The sequence below is a fragment of the Labrus bergylta genome, chromosome 6, assembly GCF_963930695.1.
Source record: "Labrus bergylta chromosome 6, fLabBer1.1, whole genome shotgun sequence".
NCBI lineage: Eukaryota > Metazoa > Chordata > Actinopteri > Labriformes > Labridae > Labrus > Labrus bergylta.
Genome location: NC_089200.1, coordinates 12,712,399 through 12,735,771, shown reverse-complemented (window position 1 = coordinate 12,735,771; position 23,373 = coordinate 12,712,399). Strand labels below are relative to the sequence as shown.

The 23,373-nt window shown below is 39.4% G+C and overlaps 3 protein-coding genes across 3 annotated transcripts in view; all 3 read right to left on the bottom strand.

The window, feature by feature from the left end:
* The window catches only part of kdm4b (lysine (K)-specific demethylase 4B), a 47,331-nt gene extending 46,227 nt beyond the window's left edge, over positions 1–1,104 (bottom strand). The window contains exon 1 of the mRNA XM_065955770.1: positions 978–1,104. The gene's annotated coding sequence lies outside the window, so the exon portion shown is untranslated. The remainder of the gene's footprint in view (positions 1–977) is intronic.
* A 513-nt stretch (positions 1,105–1,617) lies between these two features.
* uhrf1 (ubiquitin-like with PHD and ring finger domains 1) lies at positions 1,618–13,328 on the bottom strand. The gene is made up of 17 exons (XM_065955771.1): positions 13,190–13,328; positions 11,427–11,589; positions 11,048–11,314; positions 9,104–9,252; positions 8,313–8,528; positions 7,698–7,813; positions 7,285–7,471; positions 7,028–7,151; positions 6,578–6,685; positions 6,367–6,471; positions 5,913–6,019; positions 5,656–5,818; positions 5,093–5,230; positions 4,629–4,749; positions 4,176–4,324; positions 3,514–3,612; positions 1,618–3,406 (listed from the first exon to the last, which is right to left on the bottom strand). The coding sequence occupies exons 2-17, from the start codon at positions 11,577–11,579 to the stop codon at positions 3,260–3,262; spliced, it is 2,349 nt and encodes a 782-aa protein (XP_065811843.1). The 5' UTR covers positions 11,580–11,589; positions 13,190–13,328; the 3' UTR covers positions 1,618–3,259.
* A 720-nt stretch (positions 13,329–14,048) lies between these two features.
* On the bottom strand, positions 14,049–22,941 carry kcnn1b (potassium intermediate/small conductance calcium-activated channel, subfamily N, member 1b). The gene is made up of 9 exons (XM_065955769.1): positions 20,316–22,941; positions 19,439–19,876; positions 19,254–19,349; positions 18,753–19,171; positions 18,421–18,562; positions 17,748–17,858; positions 17,442–17,569; positions 17,169–17,238; positions 14,049–16,760 (listed from the first exon to the last, which is right to left on the bottom strand). Exons 1-9 carry the CDS (start codon positions 21,420–21,422, stop codon positions 16,473–16,475), a joined length of 2,799 nt encoding a protein of 932 aa, XP_065811841.1. The 5' UTR covers positions 21,423–22,941; the 3' UTR covers positions 14,049–16,472.
* Positions 22,942–23,373: the final 432 nt, after the last annotated feature.

Genomic DNA, 23,373 nt, shown 5'->3' with positions numbered 1-23,373 from the left:
AACAAGCAGTCGTTTGCATAAAGCACCAACACCCTACAGTGCAGGAAACATAGTCTGAACTCAAAACTACCAACTCTGGTATAAGTGTCTGGATTCAAAGAGTGTGTGTGTGTGTTTCTGAATCAATATATAACAATAAGGAAGTAAATAATAAAAAAAAAAAAAAAAAGGAAAAGAAATCCAACAGTATCCTGCTAAGTGGCTTAGAGGCATGGCTGCTCACAAATAGACTGACGCTGTCATTAACTTCACAGTCCTTCTTCCTGAATACTATTATCATTATTTCACAAGTTACGAACCTCTTTTGGACCGGGGCGGACCTGTTCAGATGATAGAAGGCCACATGACCCCCCACCCCAGCTGTCTAACCACAACAAAAAGGGGCCTACATAGCCCCTTTAACTCCGTCTGGGCCCTGAGACTTACTTCAAAATTGCAACACTCGTCCCTCCCTAATGAGAAAACACTGACCTTCACATGCAGCATTGTTCCATATTATTGCTAATGCATGCACACACCTGGATACAAAAGCAAAAAAAAAAAAAAGGTAGCTGCTCGGGGGTTAACAGGCTGCTGCTGCTGCTAAGGGTGACGGTGGTGCTGCACAACCAACATCCACTGTTAGCATGTTATCCCAACAAACACGGTTGCTGAAGCGCATAAAAACCGGTCAAAATGTGCATCCCATACACACACACACACACACCTCCGGACGTGTGTGACAAACGTGAATGTTTTTATTTAATTTTACGCCAAACAACCGTGACATTACAGCAGAACTACACTTCAATCGAGAAGCTAAGGGTAACCTAAGCTAACGCTAGCTTTGGTCCTAGCAGGCTGCTTCCAAATCTGCATTCAGGAGAGAAAAAAAAACAAAAACACCGCGACGACAGAAACCTTACACATCGCGATTACACGAGAATACGTTTCTCGCCATTGAATTAAAAAATGAATCCCGTTTTGGGAAATATTACCTCCTGCCGCAAGCAATTCTCCTCTCCCTGTTTTTTTTTGCTCAATGGATTTGGTTTCGCTTTGAAAAAAAAAACTGCCTTGGTCGATTTTCGTCTATAGCATTTAGCTTGCTGGGGATAATCGGAGTCACGCCCCCTTCAGAAACTGGGCAATGCGATTGGTTGGAGAACCCGGATGAGGGAATTCGTGGTGAGATACCCAACGACGTGATTGGTTTATCCGGCTATCGACATAACAAGCTGCCATTGAAACGAGCAATACCACTCGTAGTCAGTGCTCGTCCTCAGCCGACGTGCAAACCAAGCACGTAGGCACTGCCGGCTAAGTAAATGTTGTTATATGTACTCTTTAATCATGGGAAGATTAAATAACTTCCAAGTAAAAATATATATTTGCATAACCCCTGAAAGATTTCGCCATTGTACCTAGACAAAATTATATTATTCCAAGTTCTCTATATGGATCTTGGTTACTTTCTCCCTTTAAATGTGAATAAAAGGTTGACCTTGTCATACAAACAAGACCCCATTCACAAACAAGTTAAGGGGCAGTGTCTAAAAGCTTGAAGACCTCTGGAGAATTAAAACTCCTCCCAAGTTAAATACATCCACACAGTTCCACCTAATAAGACAAAAGATCTTGTTTTTACCTTTTTTTATTGAATGACACAGAAAATGTATTGACACATATTTGCACTCAACGTGTGCAAAGCAATTCTAAAACTACATATCAAAACTAAACGGACTAAAAATTATACAATTTATGAAAATATACATTTACCAGTCTATGCAAGTCTTCCATCTCAAAAACTTGACCCGCTGGCATGGGAATAGGCATTGTCACACATTGCCTTTGAAATTACAAAACAAGTATTCAAAGACAAGAGGAACGGCAAAAGCAATACATAACAGATTCAAATAATTATGTTTATTCTATATCAAATTTCAGGAGCATGTGTGGAATTTCCTTCAAGTTTTAAACTTGATGTAAGCATTTCCTGTTTTTGGAAAGGTCAGGTATAACAAGTGCCGGCACAGATGGCGGTAACGGATTATAAAAATGTAAAAAGTACAAATTTTAGTTTTAGAAAAAATACAAATAGATTTTCTAGACTCAATTAAGTTGGAGAGTCAGGGACAAAGTCTAAAGATCTAGATACATGGGAGTTCTACATTATATATTCTTGGTTGAGCACTTGTGTTTCTTTGGACTTATAAAGGGAAGCTTTAAAAAAAAAAGAAAAAAAAAAAAAGAGTAATCAAATCTATTTTGTTTAGAAAATCATGTTAAGCATTAAAGTTTTATCAAAATCATAGTAACTTGTATCCAACTTTCACAAACATCACATACAAATATAGAAAATTTTAAGGAACAAATAAACATAGAAAAAATAAACCATGCTAAAAATGACATTTCTCCACAATAAGACACTTCCTGTCAGATTGTTTAAGTGGCCAAATAAAAAAAGACATTGGAACTGGTTCAGTTTAGGCCAGTATGTTAGTTTTACTCTACATTATATGGAACAGTTTTGACTTCAGAAGTCCTCCTTGAGGGGCCTAGATCACTGCTTATGTTAATGCCACATCAATCATATGATCATGCCAGCACAAGGTGCCACAGTCAAGAAGATTGATCCATTTCGCTCTAGTTTGTCATCAATTTCTTACTTAGAAACCAAGCTTCATTGTGTTTGCAAACACCAAAATACAGACATGTTTAAAAGAAAGACTACAGAAAATTACATCTCTAAAGGCGACAGAGCCTTCCAGGTCAGGTTTGAGTTTAGACCAAATTTCTAATAATTCTTTCAAAATGACGACCAACAGCAGCCTGACTAACGGTAGACCACATGAGACCCAGGTTCTAAAAGCCACTTCCAAAAGTAACACATTTGGCCAACCACCCAAGTGACTCTTGAAGTAAAGTTCTCTTAAATAGTGCTAAACACTGGAGGAGTTAGTTAAAAGTAGGAAACATTTTACTTCATGAATAACATTAGCGTTAGTTAATGGAACAGAACATAAAGCTGGGAGTAAAATCTTGGTTCTGGGTATTAACTGGGTTATTGTAAAGTTACAAAAGGAAATTTCAATTTATCATTACCAGCGCATGACAGATCCGAGGTGAAAATGGTAACATTGAAGTCCTCAAAAATTCTTGTTTTATAATCATTAAAAATATATTAAGAGAAACTGATTCTTTATTGCCTCTACTGAAAAATTCCCCTTACAGTTTTTAAATCGCATTTCCTCAAGGGCTGAGTAGGCACAACCAATGATCATCGTCCATTGCTGTAGCCTGGGAAAAACTGATTAAGAATGTCTTGCAGGGGTTTGTTGACGGCCATGGAGTAGTTTTTGCCCAGGTCGTACCTGCAGGCCGGGCAGGTGTACACATCTGCTTTGAAGGACCGCTGAAGGCATTCCTAGGAGGAAAACAGAAATATCAGCTTTTAGATCTCACAGTCTCCACTATTGTTTAACATTCATTTTTTATGGATTCAAAGCAGTGATTGTGAAGCTTGTCTCTTACCCTGCAGACATTGTGTTGGCACTCTGTGGTGATGGGCTGAAAGACCACTTCTTGGCAGCAAATGCAGAGGAACATTTCTTCCACTTTGTTTAAGAATTTCTGCAGAACCAAAGCATTAACGAGTGAGAAAAGACATTTTAAACTGTTCCACTGCTATAGGTCTGGGGCAGGAGGTTAAAAGCTTAGAACTCTTAACTTCTACTGTCATTCTTCAGTCTTTTAGTGTTTTCAGAAAGTGAGAAAGATTACCTGATCACACAAAAGCAGGTGTTTTGCTCCTTAGTACCCAATCAGGGACAATTAGTTCACACTGTAGTGTAGAGTTATAGCATGGACCATCCATATATTCCAACATTACTCTTCGTTTCCAAAAACTATGTTGGACACGTTCAAGTTTTTCACTCAAAATAACAAATGTTTTTGTTTTTTTTACATGTTCGAAATAAAGAAATCATTCAAATATGGTTTAAGTGTTTGCTTGTATAAAATACGTCAACACGTCCCAATTTAAATCAATGCCTCATTGTCAATGGTGAATGGGTTAAATTGCTTCAGAAAATATAAATGTGACTTAAAGCTGTGTTGCTTCAATCTGCATGCAGGACAAACGCAAGCGAAAGCATACAAAGCAATGCTGGTCTCAAATACACCGCCATCCTCACCGGTCCAAGTGACAGTGACTCCATGGCTTCGTCCCACAGCTTCTTGTTTGGCTCGTCATTCTTGATGAAGCCTTTCTGCTCCTTGGTGAGCTTATACACCTCTACCTTAGTTTTCTTAGGAGTCTTTGCTGGTGGGCTCTTTGAGGATTCTGGGAAACAATCACATTTTAAGTTAGCAGTAGAGTTCTGGGATAAAATGGTAGTGAATTATGTCCATGTTTTCTACAGAGTAAGCACTGAAATATGCGTCTACTTTCTCTTGGAAAATCTAAAACGCCTAAAGCAGTATGACTGTCTTAACGGCCTTGGGGACATTGTCAACAAGAATATGCCCCAATGCGTAGCTCTGGTGTGATTTGTAGCAGCCTTGTAAAAGGGAACTGCCAATAAATATCAAGTAAAATTAACATCTCATCAACCACATACATTTAAAAAAAAAAAAAAAAAACTTACCACTACCCTGAGATTTTCTCTTCCTCTTTGCCTTGCTGGGTGTTGCTGCTGCAGCTGCTGTATTCTCCTCTTCCTCTACTTCATTTTTGTTCTCCTTCTCTTTTTGATAACCAGCAGGATACTGGAACAAGAGAGAACATATTCAAGTCTGAATAAGCTCAATCCACAGATAACTTTGTTTTTTTATAAATATGCCATGTGCTTAAGCATAGATATTCATTTCAAAACTATATGACTTTATACACTAAATTAAAAGTGTCAAAATTGATAATGATGAAATTTTCACATTCTTGGAGATTGACAATAAGCACTGTGACATTATGCTAAATATGAGAGTATACAATGTCAGGGAAACATGAGAAACCATTGTTACCATTCAATGTTGTTATGAATAAAGCGATGGAATTTGGTGCTTAAACAAAACCTGTTGTTCTTTTCAATCGAGTCTGAATGGCAGTCTCTACCTGCATTGTGAGGCCGAACTTTTTGATGCGGTCTTTGCCGTCTCTGGTCCACGGTGCCGGCTCATCATCATCACGCTTCAGCAGATACCTCCAGACCAGGAAGCCAGACTTTCCCTTGGCTGGCCAGTACTTCACCACCTGAGTGAAGTCAAAAACGCATATAGATGAAGAACTACAAAGTTACAGGACAATTAATTAAATATGAGTTTTGAAAACTAAAGGACTTTTCCATTTGGTTATACTGTGCTGGTGAGACTAATATATTCTTGTCAAGGCCGAATGAATAAATTCATACTATTCTGAGAGCTGGTAGCTTAATTTGATAAGAATGTAGGATAGGCATTTATAAGCTTTTTGCTTCTGCCTATTCCTTTTCAGTCACTACATAATACATGACTGTTGATTATGTTTGAACTGTCTGTATTGTTTAAATATTATTGTATATGTATAATGGCTGAATAAATAATCATACGCGCATGTGTTGTAACAATGCGTGGTAAATATGTGTGTTTTTTTTTTGTTTTTTTTAAACATAAACAAATCCATGTGATGTTCCCTTTTACCTTATATATGCCATCATATCGGTTTCCTTCCTCAGGTGAGTATTTGCTGTGCTTGCGACCCTTGCAGCTGCGTACAACTCTAACAGGTTTGCCTTCCTTCCAGTTCTTGGCCTCCGCTCCATTTTTGTCGTTGACATTGACGTTGCAGTTGAGAGCCAGCGCCCTGGTGCAAATAAACAAACGATTTAAATACGCAAATTAAAGTCAATCTTGTTGATTTATAGTCAGTTGTAATGCCGTGCCCTTCGCCAACATACCGATTCATGTGGGTAAGTGTCTGGTCACAAGACTGCTCAGCAGTCCTCTTGTTGCCAGAAAGATCTCGCCCTCCAGAGCCAGTGTAAGTGAACTCGTTGCCATCATCCTACATTGTAAATCACATAACAATAATTACACACATTTTAAAGTACAAAGACAATTTGGAAGCAGATTTTAAACTTAGCTTCATGGACAGAAACATTGGTTTTATACCATAAATACTAAAGAGAAACTACAAAATTATTCTAACTTGTTTTTTTTTTGTATAACAGTTCGTTGTAATATTGTGCAACTCCTCCCAAAAAATGTAGACAATCAACAGTCTAAAGCTGCATGTTGTCTTGCAGTACTGAGCTCCATTGAGCGATTTGTTAAGTTATTTAAATACAATTGACATAAGCACAATAACAGTTATCTCTCAGATGAAAGATTAAAAAAAACAGATAAGCATACCACATCATCCTCATAGCCTCCAGCCAGGACCAATGAAAAGGCCCCATCATTGCTCCTGCCATGAATCCCAGCAACATGTGGCCTGTGGACGCCAGACTCACTAACCTAGAAAAGCCACAGAACAGTGTTACTGCTGGAAAATGGAAAACATTAGTTTAATTCACATGGTGCAACTTTTTCTTTAATCCTCTCTCCAGTTGAGTAAACTGACCTGCACTCTGAACTTCCACAGGGAGCCAACAGGGATGCCAGGGATCGGGCCGTAGTGGTTGGATGGGACGATGGTGCACTGCTTGGTTCTACCAACACAGGCCATTCCCTGGAGGAGTTTAAAATGTTTACATTTGAAAACCTTGGCATCTAACGTAATCACAATCATAGAAAGCTGCCTGAAAGGACAATGAGCATATAGGCTGTAAGAGTATTGCTGACAACAAATATCACTTTCTGTAACCAGTGCCAATATATAACATTGCCATTGAAAAGATCATCTTGATGAAACATGTTCAGTATTTTTCATTGCAATCATCTGAATTGTTTTTTGAGGTGTAATGGAGCCCAATGACTAGAAGTGTCTTTTTAAATTCATAACATAAAATGAGAAGTATTTCTGCTTCTCTAATTAAGACCCTTTGCTGTCAAGCACAATGTCAGCACGCACCTTGCCCCAGTCCCTCTGGCTGGAGGAGCTCGCTGAAGCCATCTTGGATTTCTTCTTGCTCTCCTTCAGCTTCTCTCCAGCCAACACAACTTCACTAGCATCATTACGACAACCTGGGCAATACCTGGCACAGAAATACGTGCAAGGTTTAGGTCACAGTTATCATGAAAATGGCAATGTTTATTTTCAACTTTTTACTTTCTAAGTCTTAACTTTATATTCCAAAACAAGAGAGAACCACGTGTGATTGTACTGACCAGTCCTCATCATCTGGGATGGAGGTGAGTGGAGGGTTCAGACAGTAGATGTGATAGGCCATGTCGCATTCATCACAAAGCAGTTGTTTGTCAGGATCCTGCTTAATGCCACAGATATGGCAGTTACACCACTGACACTTTTTTTGGGGATCATCCTTACAGTGCTTGCACTCAGGTCCATTTGATCCTAAAAAAAAAAAAGGAAGATACATCTGGTAAAATGGAGAAGAACTACATACTGTATACGTCAAGGAAGAGGTGCATGCAAGTTCAATTTCATTGAAATCTACGCTTCAATAAGATTAAAAATCAGAATCCTGTTGTTTGAACTGTCAACTCGTTTTTTTTTTTTGCAATGTAAATGGAAAATAACTCCCAACTGTACAGTTCAAACATTTCATCCATAAACATACTTTTTAGTGGACTCTCAGATCCAGCAGGGGTGTCAGCTAGAGAACCAGGCACCTCGATTTTGTAGATTTCAGTCAAGAACATGATCCGGCAGTCATTCAGAGAGTCACCAGCATCACTGAAAACAAAGAAACAATTAGTCCATATTTCATCTGTTCATCATCCTGTATATTGATATCATTGTAAATGAGGGAAACCTTAATGACTTTTAAGGCTTAAATGAAAACATTTTGTAAAGTAGAAATACAGCAGTGAACCCTCCTCCTTGCGATATACGCAGGGTTAATAGAAAAGTGCACCAAAGAAACACTGCAGTTTACATTACATGTATTAAAGCATTACAATGTTTTCTTCAAATCATCTAAACGGATAAGCCTTTTACCCTGCTTAAAAAGTTTCAAGTACAAATCGCTCTATTCTAGAAACTACAATGCTACAACAGCAGGAAATCTACCGCTTCCTACCTGCTGCGGCTTCAAGACAACCTAAAACTATGATGTGCAGACAGAAATGGGGCCACTGCGGCAGGTTCACTTTAGAGGTTTGACTTGGCAGTTGCTCCTACTATGCGAGGTATTAACAAATGCAGTAATTTACATGCAAAAAAAAGCTCTTACCCGAGAATGATCTTGGCATAGATCTCTCGCAGGGTGCGCGTCTCCCTTTTCCTCTGGATCTCTGCATCATACCAGTAGCCACGCTCCTTGGGGTCGTCTGGGTTGTAGTTCACCATAACGACCATCCCCTTTTCCAACTGGTGCCACTGGTACACTGTACGGGCCCGCGGTCGAACATCCTTCTTCAGCAGCTGAATCTCCCCGTTCTCTGGGTAACTGTGATAGTGAAAGTGATAACCTCAAAAGAAAGCTACACACCAACACAGGTGTTTCCTACACAGCGCCTGAGTGTCTGTCTGAGTGTGTTGACAAGTGTACTAAAGTATGTTTGGTAAGTAGAAGTGGATCCTCACCAGACAATGGAACAAATTTCCCTTCATCACAAACATGCAATGCTCAATACTGTAAGAGCTAAAGAATCATGACTATAGGATTACACACAAGAAAACGTATCAGTTCATTGTCACTTTACCTGCAAATGAGGATATTAATGGCATTCCTACTGCCTTGTCTATAACACTTCCAAGTTTTGTTTTTTTATTCATTTTTTCAGGAAGTCCCATTCAGATTTACAATAATCTATTATAAAAAGTTTTCATAGGGCGTAAAGGGCTCCGTGTTAGTTTGCATTAGAGGCAGGAAAGACATTAATTTTGGTTAAAAATAATAATAATGATGGTCTCTAGATTAATCATGTGTTAATGAGTTAACATTTAAAGCCCCTTTTATTGTATACACAACACAATGTTTTGATAGTAAATAATTGAACATAACAGAAAAATGAGTCTTACTCCTCATATTTAACATGGTACAGTATCTCCTCTTCGTCTGGCGCCGTGGCCTCCTCTTTGGGCATCTTTGTGGTCTTAGTCACATTTACAATCTGGGCCTCAAACCATGCCCCCATGTTCAGGTCTCTGGCGTCCACCATCTCATTGACCTTTTGAAACACACGAGGAAAGAATAAAATGAATTTTAAAAAGGTGCAAGTTTTAAAATGTAATAAGGTGATTAGTTAATAGCACAGCATCTCAGCAGAAAATCTAATTTCAGTTTTATTTGACAATTTTTTGGAAAACATGTTTGATATTTGAAATTACAACAAGAAAAAAACTGCCACATTGAAATGCAGAGAAAGCTACTAGCAGCCCAGCAAAATGAGCTGGACACACTTCTACATATATGGAGGCGGCATTACGGGTGCAAAGACAGGACCACTCAAGACAAGTTTGCAGTTGGTAAATGATGCTGAACTGTAAAGGGACATGAGGCATGAGACAAAACAATGTCCCCCATGGGGGATCAATAAAGTTTATTTTTATGATCTAACAATATTTATATTTATGGGCTAAACAATATATAGTTTAAACATCCCAATTACAATGTGTACATGCACAATAGTTGCATCCCATGTTATGTCTGACCTGTGAAGTGACCTGAAGCACGTAAGGCCGCCACTTTGGTGTCATTTGATCTAAAAGCGCTAGTTTTATTATTCTGTGACTAATCCACAATAAAAGTTTGTCTGATATCACCATCAGGAGTCAGAGAACTAAACACTGTGCATGCAGAGTCAGTGTCCCCTGCTTGTATGAATAGGCTACATGTGATGCTGCCATCACATACCACAGCGGCAATCACAGTTTGGAAATTAGTTTATTACCGCTCTGCACAGCAGAGCAACTCGTTCTGGTGCTCCTTAATGTTTTGACCATATATACAGACTGTTAACGGCTGAGCATGTGGTTGACTGTTTACTTTTATAAGCTACGCCTGCTGTTCTCTCTCCACCTTTCCTCCTCCTGCCGTGTGTGTGTTCAGTTCGGTTCTGTACAGTACCCATTTATTGGGGTCCACAACGTCAAAAATTGGGGATGGTACCAAAATAAGGGATCCGTACCATCCCTTTTTTTTTTTTTTTTAAATATCCTTCTGTTGGGGTGCCGCTCCAACCCTAAAGGGTCCCCTTGTTTACTGTAAACTGTTTAACTTAATAGTGGGCTACACTGTGTTGGGCTGCCAAGTCTACCGATCCGACACTAAAAGCTGGAGCTAAACACTGCAGTCCATTGATTGGTTGAAAGACTCGTCACTTCCTGTGCGACAGCGGTAATAAAGGAAGGCTGTATTTTTCCTCGCGGCAAACAGCCTCATCTGAAACAAATCATTGCGTTTTGTGAGAAAGAACCACAAGCCAATGAGAAAAGAACACGAATTGCTGGATGTCCTCCATTGTTGCTCTTACACGCCGCCTACCAAAAAAAAAAAAAGGGGGTACGGTAACTACGGTTGGCTGTGGAATCGCAAACAGGATCAGGCTTTACCGAACCAAACCGTACTGATCCATACCGGACAGCTCGGTGGTAACGGGGCTTGACATAGCTGACATGGATATTTCAGTCTGGATAGTCATACAAGGGTACGGTTGGCTGTTGAAACACAAGGAACTTCAGGGTTTACCGTACCGAGCTGTACTGAACCAAACTGAACCGTTTGGTGGGCTTTAGAGGCCCGAACCCAATGAAAGTAGGGTGTTTAGATTGTTTAAATTGAAACAGCCTATATTGCACTTATTTCCATATCTTTGTGTTCTTGGTAGTAAAGCATATTGGCAGGCTGCTGTGTCTGCATCCTAAAAAGGAAAAGTTTTTCTCCCTTTCCCATAATGCAAAAGTAAATTGTTACCAATGTATATATCACAGAAATGAGTACCACAAGAAAAATGTTCATCATACCTTATAAAATCCAAAGCCTGGATCAATGAGCTCTGTGGCGTTTGTCTGGGCAGAGGTGCCGGCTGTCTGAGCCTCTACCTCCCCATGAGTTGAATTTTTGTCAGACTCACTCTGGGTTGAGCCACAACCAGAATCAGAGTCAGAGAGCTCAGCTTCTTTATCCTTGCTTTTGACAACATCAACAGGGGCCATTTTCTGTCTAACAAGCAGCTGCACTATGTCATTCAGACCCACGTTGTAGTCAAATATGGTATGGCCATCCTCCATCTGATATACAAGAATAAATGACATGGTTAGATAAAGAAATGCAGACTTTTATGGCTGGTTGTTTTTACACCATGAACAAAAAGTGACAAGATTATAAAGAAAGCTGCCTCACCTGCTTGCCGCGGTAAAACAGCCTCTGCCTTTCTGGCTCTACTTTGAAGAGCTCAAAGATTTTAACACGCAGCTCATCCACCTTAGTGAGTTTGGAAAGGGAATCCACCCGGTGGGTTTCCTTCCCATCCATTGTGCGCACTTGAATCCACATTGCAGAGGCCCTGTGACAACCAGCATCACGATAACCCATTTAAGCACAAGCTTTGCAATTGTAACTTCTCTTACACATTAGATCTTTTAATTATATGCATCTTTGATAACTTCAACTTCAGGTTTTTGATGCAAGGAAATTGTGTCAACATCATCAACAACATGATCTTTTCATTAGTATATTTTTGTATCGACTCGCAAAAAGTAATACTAATAAATAGCATTTAAATACAAACAACTGTGTTTTTGTCTGCTAAAACAAAAGTTAGTTTGCTTCTAGTAAACAAGTGGCCTTGTCTACTCTAATTACAGAACTACTAATTCAAGAGCTATGCTGATTTACACTTTATTTTATTAAATGTGGTCAGAAAAATGCTCCATTATCTGTCATCAAGATTCATACCTGCAACTCTTACTACTAAGCCCAAGTTTAAATAAGCTTTCTAAATTATTTCCCTTCTCTTTAGTGCTCAAATTTAAGCAATGCAATCATTTTAGCCTCTCAAAAAGGCTTACTGTATTACATTGTGAAAGCCTTCAGTGTCTGCCAAAAACACTATTTTAGAGTTAATGCTGCTTTTCTCTACAGCATAAACTATTAACTTCACTCAAGGAACTAAATTAATGCTCCTTAGATGCAGAGATGTGGGTTTTGCCAGTCTTTTTAGGAGCGTGTATTGTTGTGAGCAGTGGGCTGTCACTTGGACAAAATATTTAGAAAGGGAGGGAACAAGCTGATTTAAATACAGTGCGGGAAACTGAGCTGTAAGCCCCTCCCCGTTCTTTTAAAAGCAGGCACATCCGGACGGAAGGGAGCGCTGGCAAACAATGTGCCTGCGCTCTGTGACAATGAAACACACCGAAATACCATCTTTTTTTTTTTTTTTTAAGGTTTAAAATTGAATAATACAAGACGAAAAAAAAGGCCTAGATGACAGAGACGTGACTTGATATTAGATTTTGAGAAGCGAGCTGGACGGCTCGTAGTTTTTTTTTTTTTTGGGGGGGGGGGGGGTCTAGAAATAAAACACCAGCGATTAAAAACACAAGTGAAAACATCGGAAACAACCTACTTTCTCAGACATGAAATGTAACATCAGACACCTACTCAACATGCAGCAGTTTAACATCACCTTATTCACCTTTAGGTACATCGAGGGGAAAAATCAAATCCTTTTAAAAGGTTAGCGTTATTTGTTTTGCTTCACAAGAGGCACTAAACTGTACAAGAGAGCAGGAAATGCACTATTTTGCTACACATTATTGTGTTACAGATAAACAACACTAGATAACATCTCCCACTCTCCAATGCTAAGCCACACAGCAAACCACGTTACTTATTGTTTGTACAGCTTACTGGTGGTATATTGCCAATAGCAGATAAAACTACATTAAACCACAGTTAAAAATAATTATATGAAGTCATCATTAACTACTTTTTGAACCTTGTTTCGTTGGCTGGCAGTGGAGCTTAATGTAGCACGTCAAGCAAAACAGAAACGAGGCAGGACTTTTGTCAAGTTAGCTAACCTTAGTAAGCTAGCGACAGAATGAAGAAATCAATGAGTACACTTCTGAAAGTTACAATAACAAAAGGAAATCTCGCTTTACCTGATTGTTCGTCAAAGTGAAAACAAGAATTAAACGTGTTAGAATTAACGTGCACGTTTTCCCCCAAATAACTTCTATGCAAGGTTTGCACGACCAACTCTATGCCTTGTTGGAGATTGATCAATGAGTTATTCTTCAAGACTTAGATACCACGCCTGCCCCTAAAAAAATCAAGCGACGCCATTGGCTAGTTTCCTTGCAGCAAAACGCGCTCATTGGGCTGAAGAGCTGTCACTCCCAAATGTGACTGGAGCTTAGCCTCAGCGCGCGAAACGACATTCTCGTGGGTGCAGCTCGCCTTCTGGTGTTTATCGCGAGATTACGTGGAACCCAGTAAACAGCGGTAACCCAGAGAGACAGATGGTGGTTCTTGTAAACAACCTCACTGATAGAGCTCGTTTTCATCTCTGAAGTATGACTGAGTCTTCATTTGTTTCTGAGTGATCTCCCTTCTTCAAATGTTTCGTCCTTATATGTGGAACTTATTTGTGGATACCCCAGAGAGTTACAAAAACTCTTGAATTAATGATGTGTAATTAGGCTACCTCTCCTTTAAGGCGGGAGCTGAAGGTGAATGAAAGAAACTTAAGTTTAAATGAGAAGTGGATGATATGTAGCCAATTTGGGGACATGGGAGATAATTACAATAATAAAACATGTTAAGGCATAGGCAACCAGTAGCCCACATTACTATACTCCTGGTGTAGCACTGTTCCTCAATCCAGCTGTCTGTAATCCTGAACACAGCTTTTTAAACAACAAACTAAACAACAAAAGAGTTTCCTACACCCATGTTATAGGCTATAGTTTACATTAATTTTGTGCAAGAAAGAAATCAAATATCAAATTTGAATTAAAAGTCAAGTCACATTCATTTATAAAGCACATTTGAAACAACTCACATTGACCAAAGTAGGCCTAATGTACAACCAAGAGAAACTATACAATTGAAATAAAATCCCAATAAAAGACCAAAAGCGGTCATAGACAAAGATACTGCATATAATGAGACATGATAATAAAACAAATAAGAGAATTAAACAATAGCAAAGATTTAAAACCATAAACAGAATAATTATAACAGACAAGCTTTACAATAGAAATAAATAATAAACAAATAAGGGGAGGCCAGTGAGAAGAGATGCATCTTCATCACTGACTTAAAAATGGCAATTGACTGAGATCTCATGTGGATAGGAAGATTGTTCCAAAATTAAGGGGCTGTCACCGCAAACGCTTAATCCCCTGTTTTTATGTTTTGATCTCAGGACTTCCAAGAGCAGTTAATTTGTTGAATTAAGTGGTCTAACTGGAGTAAAAAAAAAAAGTCATCAAAAAGCTGTGGGTGTCCAGATATAACAATCTCTATCTTATTTTCATTCGATTTAGAAAATTCAACTCCATCTAATTTTATCATCCTTCAGACAGTTCAGCAATTGCTGCATTTTGCATTGAATCCTTACATTTAGTTTTAAAAGGAAGATAGATTTGGATGTCATCACCAAAGAAGTAAATGGGATATTGTGTTTCATGAAGACATGAATAAATAAATCGTTCAAGAACACCAGTGACGACCATCAGAAAAGAATAATGGTATTGTGTTTTTAACAATTGATCCCAAGGGCAACAAATACATCAAAAAGAGAACAGGGCCCAAAATGAAGCCCTGCAGGACCCCACAACCTATACAATGCTCAAAGTGCGATAAAAGGATCCTGTGATCCGCCATATCAAAGGCAGAAGTGAGGTCTAACATCACGAAAACAGCAGAGTCCCAAGAATCAACTGAAAGAGGAGAAAGTCATGGCAAACTCTTAGCACAGGTGTTTCAGAGCTGTGGCATGAACTTTTCACGGAACCTCATGATACTCTAGGTACTCCTGTAGTTGTGAGAGAACCACTTTCTCTATGACTTTCGATAAAGAAGGGCAGCTTATAAATTGGCCTAAAATTTGACAGGATGGAGGGGTCAAAATTATGTTTTCTAATCGGAGCCTGAACTTGGTCCGACATTTTTCTGCTGAGAGGGGATACAGTCGAGAAGACTGTTAGTGGGCCACATATGATGCCTTATATCAGACAACAAAGAGAGAGATATAGGGTCAAAATGCTGAAAGACAGCAGGGCATTTAGAAGAAATAGAAGGGTCCACAGCACAAGATGAGAGTAAAGACCCAAGAGCAGATATTTTGTTGATACATTATTTTTTGAAAGTCATTACAGAGTTAGGCTGATGGCACAATGCAAGATGAGTCACATGGAACCATTAAAGGACCAGAGGCCAGTGACTGTTCATAGATATAAGGTTAGACATTGACTTAGCATGTTTATGTGCTTTCTGATAACTAAAACAGACAGTCCCGTAGTATTGTAAAACGCACTTAAAGTTTGTATGTCTTTTTCATCTTCTCTCCGCTCATCTACACACGCGCCTAAGGAGTGCGTGTGTTGTCATTCAGCCAGGGATCATACAGGGGTTTAAGAGTGTTTCGTCCTTAATGGGGCAACTGAGTCCAGGATATCAGTAGCCTACAAATGGAATTAAAAAGAGTTGTGAGCTCATCAGCCCTGAGACCATCACCAGCCAGCATCGAGAGCACAGAGTCTTAAAACATGACAGAAAACTTGGAAGCAGTTAAAAAGTTAACTATACGCAGAAAACATGCTCAAGCGCAAGCTGTCACCATTAGCTGTAAAAATGTTTGCAAAGAATGAATCACCTCTGAGAGACCTAATGTATGTCTCTATATCTTAACAGCTTCAAACACAGAGACACAAATATTAATGTTGAATAGGCAAAGGCGAGTGATACACAAATGAGATTTAAATATGAATAAAAATATATTTCTATTGCATTTGGCCCAACATTTTTAGGTATACAACTTAAATAACAACAACTTTATTTAACTAATATTTCCTGCCTAAACAGGTAAAGGTAAGAAATAAAAAAACAACATTTATTTGAATCCATCATACATAGTTTACAACTCATCTGCCTAGATACAGTATGTATCTCCTGGAGGTCCAGAGGAATCTTTATGGACCAATGTTTGGTCATTTGTTTCTCCCTGAACGTACAGTGAAACTTAAAGCAGAGAAAAATAATGCATAAGGTTCTCCCCTTTATCGCCTTACTTTGTGTGTCATTAGAGCTGCTCAGTGTGAAGCGATTATTCTCAGGAGGGAATATGTTTAACTGAACAGTGATGAAATGTAACAGAGTTAATACAATCCTTCCCAGCATGAAAAAAAAAAAAAACTAAGAGAAAAGCTCTGAGTGTGGTTAGGAGCTGTATGGTGTCTCTGGTGTGGTGGGTCCAGGACAGAGCTGCCTGGCAGGGACCGGGCAGCACTCAGAGCTCAGGGAGGAAGATAGGAAGTGGACACGACAGGCCAGGTCGTCCAGGAAATCCTTTTGTAGCTTTGTTATTGCTTGAGAGAGCACGGCGGGCAGCGACTGCACACTGAGAAGGATGGAGTCTAGTTTGTCTTCAAGAACTACAATCCTCCTGTCAAGCTCCTCGCTTCTGTGCTGCAGATCTACCACAAGATCATACATCATGTTCTGAGTCTGCAAAAAAAAAACAGCAAGGAGGTCAGTCCAGGTATCTATAGTTATAATATTTTGTTAGGGTAATCACTACACATTTGACTAATGATACATTATATTTAACAAATATTTTTTTGAATGTAGGCATTAATAAATTCTGAATCAAATTATTGTTTCTGTATGAAATTGCTTGTTATTCATTGACCGATGATTATATTTCAAACTCAGTGTGAAAAATGTGGGAGCACATAAACACTATTCTTCCCTCTGTAGCTAAATTATCACAATTGTTCGTTTGCCAAACTGTCCACAAGCATCATGTGGAAGGGAAGTAACAATGAGGGAATGTCATGTTGGATTGGGAAGGCTTTCTTTTTTTTTTCCTTTGCCAGTTTTTTTAAAAGAGTGAAAGATACTGCTCATACAAACCTTAGCAATGTCACCAACTGTATTGGCCTGATCAGTCAGCTTCCGTTGCTCCATTTTGACTGTTCGCAGTCTAAAATTGAAAAGGGTGTCACTTTTGTGGCATGTGAAATAAATACAAAGCTCAGTTTTTACTGATAAAAACTAGCATGCTAATTAAACATGCTATCAAAGCCAACCCATCTTTGTTATTGAAAAACTCTTCGAGTGGAATATAAATGTATTTTCTCATTATCTATCCTTAATGCTCCCCTGATGATATTTTTTTATACCCACTGGTGAATGGCTTGCAGAAATTTGCGTTGATGGTGGCGCACTCTGGCATGGTCGATCTTTTTGACCAGCTTTGTGTTTTTGTAGATGAGCCACGTCTCCCTTAGCACATTGGCTGCTGTGTTTTTTATCTGTGACAGAATATTAGAACAGAATAATATGCATACGATACAGCAGAGTAGCAGTGTTTCAAAATGTATTTACAGTCAGTAACGTTTGTATTGTATTACATGCTCTGTTTATGTAAGACTGGAAATTCACATTCATTATCAAAAAGAAAAATATGTGCATGTCTGATTGTTATAAGACCTTTTTGTAGAGCTGAGTATCCATCATGAAGTTATGGACGTGCTTCTCGGCTCTGGTGAGTTCTGACTTTCTTGCAACAACAGCGACCACTAAGGCTGTACAGCCTGCTCCCTGTCGAGGAGGGCAGTGGTTAGTTACACATTGGCGTACCGTGGTGAGGAAAAATACTATTATCTTTCTAATGCAGGATTTTTTAAAGTAGCCTTAACCGTTACTTACATGTTTAAAGTAATACAATATGATTTTGCAAAAGTAGCAATTTTCAGGCTTCAGTCAGAAACATCTTAAGTAATTACCATCCAACTGTACAATAATTGTGTATGTAGGAGAGGTATATATTGTAGGACATACAGTATATGTGTCATATGTTATGAGCTTAACTGTGAATTTAAGGCCAAAAAGTGTTGATATATGAGGTTGTGGTCCCCCAAGCGGGCAGCCCTTGTTGGGATCCAACCTCTGGCTCTTTCCTGCATGTCATTCTCCTTTCTTTCTCTCCCTGATATTCGGCTCTATCCACTGTCCTATCTTGCCAATAAAGGCATAAAAAGCCCAAAAGTAAATCTAAAAAGAAAAAAAAAGGTGTTGAAATACTGTATTATACTGTAGGGGTACGCTGAGTTTGAGATTACCTTCAACTACATGTCTGGTTACTTGTCTTTAGAAAACTTACCATGATTCCTGTCAGTAAGCAAACGCCTTTCCCACAGTATGTGTGAGGGACCATGTCGCCATAGCCAATAGATAGGAAGGTAATGGATATCAACCACATGGCTCCAAGAAAAGTACTGGTCACTTCCTGTGCATCGTGATACCTGTGTAAACATGACAACTGGCTGTATCAGCAATTGGTGTAAATATATCAAAAAAGCTTTGTTCAGTTGCAATAAGCTTGATGTAAGCTTTATTTTTTATCACAACCCACTTTTAAATAATGGAATTTACATAGATCTGTGATATTAAGAACTCACTAAAAGGAAGAGTGAGAAGTTCAGAAGCTAATACCTCTCACAGACACGCACGGTCCACGCTGCAATGATCCAACAGGTCACACTGAAGACCAGCAGGACTGTTCCAGGGCAGATGGTCATCAGAGTCTTCATGACAAAACGAGTGTCAAAGCTGATCTTGTTAAGCGCCCCAATGCTGCGGGAGGAAGCGTCCGTGAACAGCTTGCTGTGAAGTAACATGACCCGGCCAATCAAGTAGAGGCGCAGGAACATGGGAACAGAGAGGATGATGTCAACATCAGCGTCCGCTACCGATGCTGTGTAGCTGAAGGCCAGCCTGGTGGTCCAGGTGAACACATATTGGCCTGGGATTGGATGGATAGCACAGACAAGGAGCTCCAACACAACAAACAGAACCCGCTCAATGGTCATAGCTATTCTCCAATCGTCAGCTCCATTGTCTACCATGAAGAGCTGTAAAAAGAAGAAAAAATAAAATTAGGTTAACCAGATAACCAAGAACCAGCAGTACACAAGAGTTACTTTATCCACATACCTGGATTTCCCTTGCATGGTACATCACGATGAGTCCAAGAAGAAAAGCAGTAGAGAGGCTGATCAGGCCTTTCAGTATGTAGGAATATATGGATTCCTGTAAATAATGGAGTCAGATACATCATTAATAATCTACAGTCAAACTATCAAACTTGATGAGTAAGGGGCTTGGGATGAGGAAGGCACCTTGCTGTAAAATCCTCTTGAAAGCTCTGTCTCAATCACCATGACAATGATGCCAAACATCCCACAGACCAAGGCGTAGTCGCTTAACTGTTTGCGCTTCCCAAAGAGAGCCCTTCTCTGACCCAGCCGGTAGCTAATGTCCTTGGTCTTCTTCTGTGGTACGTTGCCTTCTTCCCTGGTCAGGTTCTCACTGTTGGCCTTACTGGAATCTTCTCTGATGACTTTGGAAAAGGCGTCCTCCAGGATGGTGCTGTGAAGAAGCTGAAGAGGCTGCTGGCCAGAGTTGAGTTCTGAAAGACTGGATCTCAAAGTGCCATGGCTGCTCAGCGGATGCACTGCATCCCCGTTGACTAGGTCACTTGTTTCAAAGGTGTCAGAAGGTGGAGATGTATGTTTAGGGAGGGATGGTTTCGATCCAATGTGGTGCTGAGAGGTCATCTGCACAAGAAGTACGCCAGACAGAACAGGGCATGGATTTATTCAGCCAAAATATTTTTATGCTAAAAAAAGCAGATTGCAACAAAACAAAACAAAAACATTATTTACAACCAGAAACCACACTTAATTAGAAAAAAGCATTTAAACCAAAGTGACTTAAAAAGAAAATCAATGAATATCAACAAGAAAAGAAGACCAATCATACTGGGGAACTGCCTATTTTTATTTTAAATGGCCAATTTTGATAGAAAGTTGAATTGTACAGTTAAAAACCTGTTCCATAAATAATGTGTGCACTATTTGTGGAACATACTATTTCAATGTGTAATGATAGGTAGGCAAATGAAGTGAAGTTTTCATTGATGGCAATTTAATGAATAATTGGATTTACTTTTTTAAAAAATAGTGATAATGTATTGTACAAATAATATGTATGTACCTGTCTAGCTCTCTCCTCCACTAAATTCTGGTTCGGTGAACTAAACTGACTTGCCGAGAAGGACTGAAGACTCTTGTTACTTGCCGGAGTAGACAACCTCTTCATCCGCGGGGTGCTAGTCAAAGGATTGTAAGGGAGGTGTCGGCACTTGAGGATGATCGAGGGCTCTCGTGATGACTTGCAGGTTTTATCGCCACTTGTCCCGCATTGAGAATCTTGCTTCTGACATTGCTGAACTAACAATGGCTCTTTACCAAAAATCTCCCTCCAGTTGAGCTCTGCAGCAACAGCAGACTGAGAATGCTGGTGAGGTGGTTTCAGATTTGCCTCAGCACACTCAAAGGAGTTCAAAGGGATGTTGAATACATTTGGATGCACTGCTTGGCCGTTGTCTTTAAGTTTTAAATGATTGCAAGGCTGTTGCTGCAAAGAATCTTTTCGACCTTCTGGGTCATTGCATTGAAGCATGAAATTATCCTGAAGATCCCTTTGGTGTGTTGGCAGTGGAATAACCTGCCAAGAAGTCCGGTTTGGGGTGCTTTGAGAGAAATGTTGGGTTTGTGGTGAAGTTGAAAGGCTTTTCTTGTTTGAAACTCTGGAGTAGCAGTCTTGGATTGTTCCCTGATTTGATGGCAGATGAAAACTGGAAGCCTCTAAGTGTTGTTGGTGTGCACCAGGACAAGAACAACCACATCTGTCATTGTGGTTTGGATGTCCTACACTGGTCCCTGCTCTCTCTGCTGATGTTGAGCCATCTCCAACACTGCTAACCTGGCCACACAGCAGCAGCCAGTCCTGATCACTCAGCTGTGATAAGGTTAAGTTTCGGGTTTTCACCGGAGACTTCTGAGCTGGAATCCTTGTTGGACTGATTCCATTGGATCTTTCGCAGGGTGAAGACGAAACACGGCACAGACTCGTCTCCTGTGGAGAAGAAGACGATTCCAAAGAGGCACCTGAGTACTGATCATGCAGTCCCTCAGGAGTTTTTGTTGGACCTGATGGACCTCCTGAGGTACAATGCTCATTCTCTCCGTCATGGAAGACTTCACCTGTTGAGTCAAGACGTCGAGTGGCATTGGTGGGTTTAACAAGGATCAACCTCATGGCATCACTGAAGAGCTGAAATAAGATAGCACGCACAGATGGAAGTTAGGATTACAATAGTGGGATGAGAAAGACAAAAGATGAGGACACTATGCAACAGAGATCCTAAAAAATATTGAAATGCAGTATATTACAGTTCAAATGTGCACACAGTAGCCATCAATCCCCCCCTCCTTTTTTTTTTCTTTTACAAAAAACACAGACCTTAAATCAACTTTAAGGCTGAGGTAGGATTCTCAAATGACAGCAGAATAGAAGAAAAATATTTTTGTTTTATCATTTTACAACAAATGTTTCCCTTTCCTAGACCTCAATAATGGCCTTTGCTCCAAACACATTTTGGGGAAAGTCGAACACACCAGTCAGCAATAGTCCACTCTCCTGTTGTCATGCAGGGAGAAAATATGTTGAGTGTAAAACCATCACTGTTGTATAGAAGCAACAATTTTCTTAACCTCAAACTGTGTGTTCAGCTGGTTATGAATGTGAAGCAGTCTGTCAGAATCAGATGTGCCCTCCCCCCCCCCGTCCTGTCTCTCTATTAAAGGCACAAAAAGCCCAAAAATAAATCTTTAAAAAAAAAAAAATCTCAGAAGTTCTACAGAAAAAAATCAAATAGAAATAAAAACAAATTTCATCAACTAAGCAACTAAGGAAACTAAACGCACAAGCAGAAAGCTTTGTTAAAAAGGTGAGTTTTAGGACGTCATCTTGTGCTACAGACTATTTGATAATTTATGTTGTCACAAAACAGAATCAAAGAGGACCGTTACCAAGAAAACCTATTCAGTGATCATCATTTAACCACTAAACCATATACAATTCACATTTATATGAAAACTACTGATTCTTTTTCCAACAGATATTTATTCCATAAAAATGTATTAGCCTCTAACAAACATCCTGAGTGTTAAGTCTGTAAAGATCACAAAGACAGCTTGAACACTGTAATCATTTCCTAAGAATGCAAACCTTATTATTCCTAATATACTCACTTATTGTATACTTACATATTTGAGCTGCAATTCAACATCTCAATTCTTCTAAATAAAAAAGAATTCATGAAAAAGAAAAGTCATGACTGCTCCTTAAAGTCCTTACCTTCTTCTTCCATGTGTCCTTTTTCTCCAAACATGAAGAAGCAGGTTACTTATAGGGAATGTTCCTGGTTTAGGAGGAGGACGAGCAGCTTGAGTAGGTGCTGGACAGCAGCTTGTTCCTCAGTACAAACACTTGATAAAGGAGCTTTGGAGACGCTTTCCTTTGAAAGTAATGATTAGAATTCAACATCAAGAAAGAAAAGGGCAGCAGCAGCTGGCCTGTTAAAGGGTTGCCATGCAAATGGACAGGGAGTGGGAGGGTGCAGCCACAGGTTAGGATGTAGAAAAACAAAAACCTTGAACATCAGACCGCCGTGTTTAGTCGGGACATCACACGCAGAAGCTCAAAGAAGTCCAGATAAAATGAGAGTGAACTGATTAGGTTGCTAGGGGAAAGAAAAGAAAGTGGTTGTTTCCAATGCATAAAAGGAAATAAAAGGTCAGTTGAACTTGTCATTGAAGCTTTGTTGTTCAAAGGCCTTCCCACAGTCTCTTATCTCCTCTGCCACAAGAGCCTGCATAGACAAAGGCGCCCATTTTTAAATGTTGCTCTGAATGCATCTGGCCACTTCAGAGTGCAAGTCCTCTTCAGTTGTGTGCTTTTTGACATAACAAATGTAACAAAAGTATCTTTTTTTTTAAATGTTATGAAAATATATATTTGGAAAACATAATACTAAAACTTAAAAGTATGGCGTGAGAAAAAAATGGACTCCACAATGTTTACACAGACGTAATTGTTCTACCCTAAAAGTTGGATTTTGTGATGTTTGATGATGTTTACTTTATGGATGGTGATTATTAGATATGTCTTTCCTTACAGCGAATAAATAAATCACTAAGCTATATTA

What these genes read in the sequence shown, in the direction of transcription:
- uhrf1 (XM_065955771.1), bottom strand. Translation starts at nt 11,579, where the DNA reads ATGTGGATTCAAGTGCGCACAATGGATGGGAAGGAAACCCACCGGGTG. An exon ending in ATCTGAGAGTCCACTAAAAA is followed by an intron (nt 7,472 to 7,697) that starts GTATGTTTATGG and finishes TTTTTTTTTTAG; the next exon opens with GATCAAATGGACCTGAGTGC. An exon ending in ATCCCAGATGATGAGGACTG is followed by an intron (nt 7,152 to 7,284) that starts GTCAGTACAATC and finishes TTTCTGTGCCAG; the next exon opens with GTATTGCCCAGGTTGTCGTA.
- kcnn1b (XM_065955769.1), bottom strand. Translation starts at nt 21,422, where the DNA reads ATGAGGTTGATCCTTGTTAAACCCACCAATGCCACTCGACGTCTTGAC. An exon ending in CAAGAGGATTTTACAGCAAG is followed by an intron (nt 19,350 to 19,438) that starts GTGCCTTCCTCA and finishes CATTATTTACAG; the next exon opens with GAATCCATATATTCCTACAT. An exon ending in ACCATGCAAGGGAAATCCAG is followed by an intron (nt 19,172 to 19,253) that starts GTATGTGGATAA and finishes TTCTTTTTACAG; the next exon opens with CTCTTCATGGTAGACAATGG.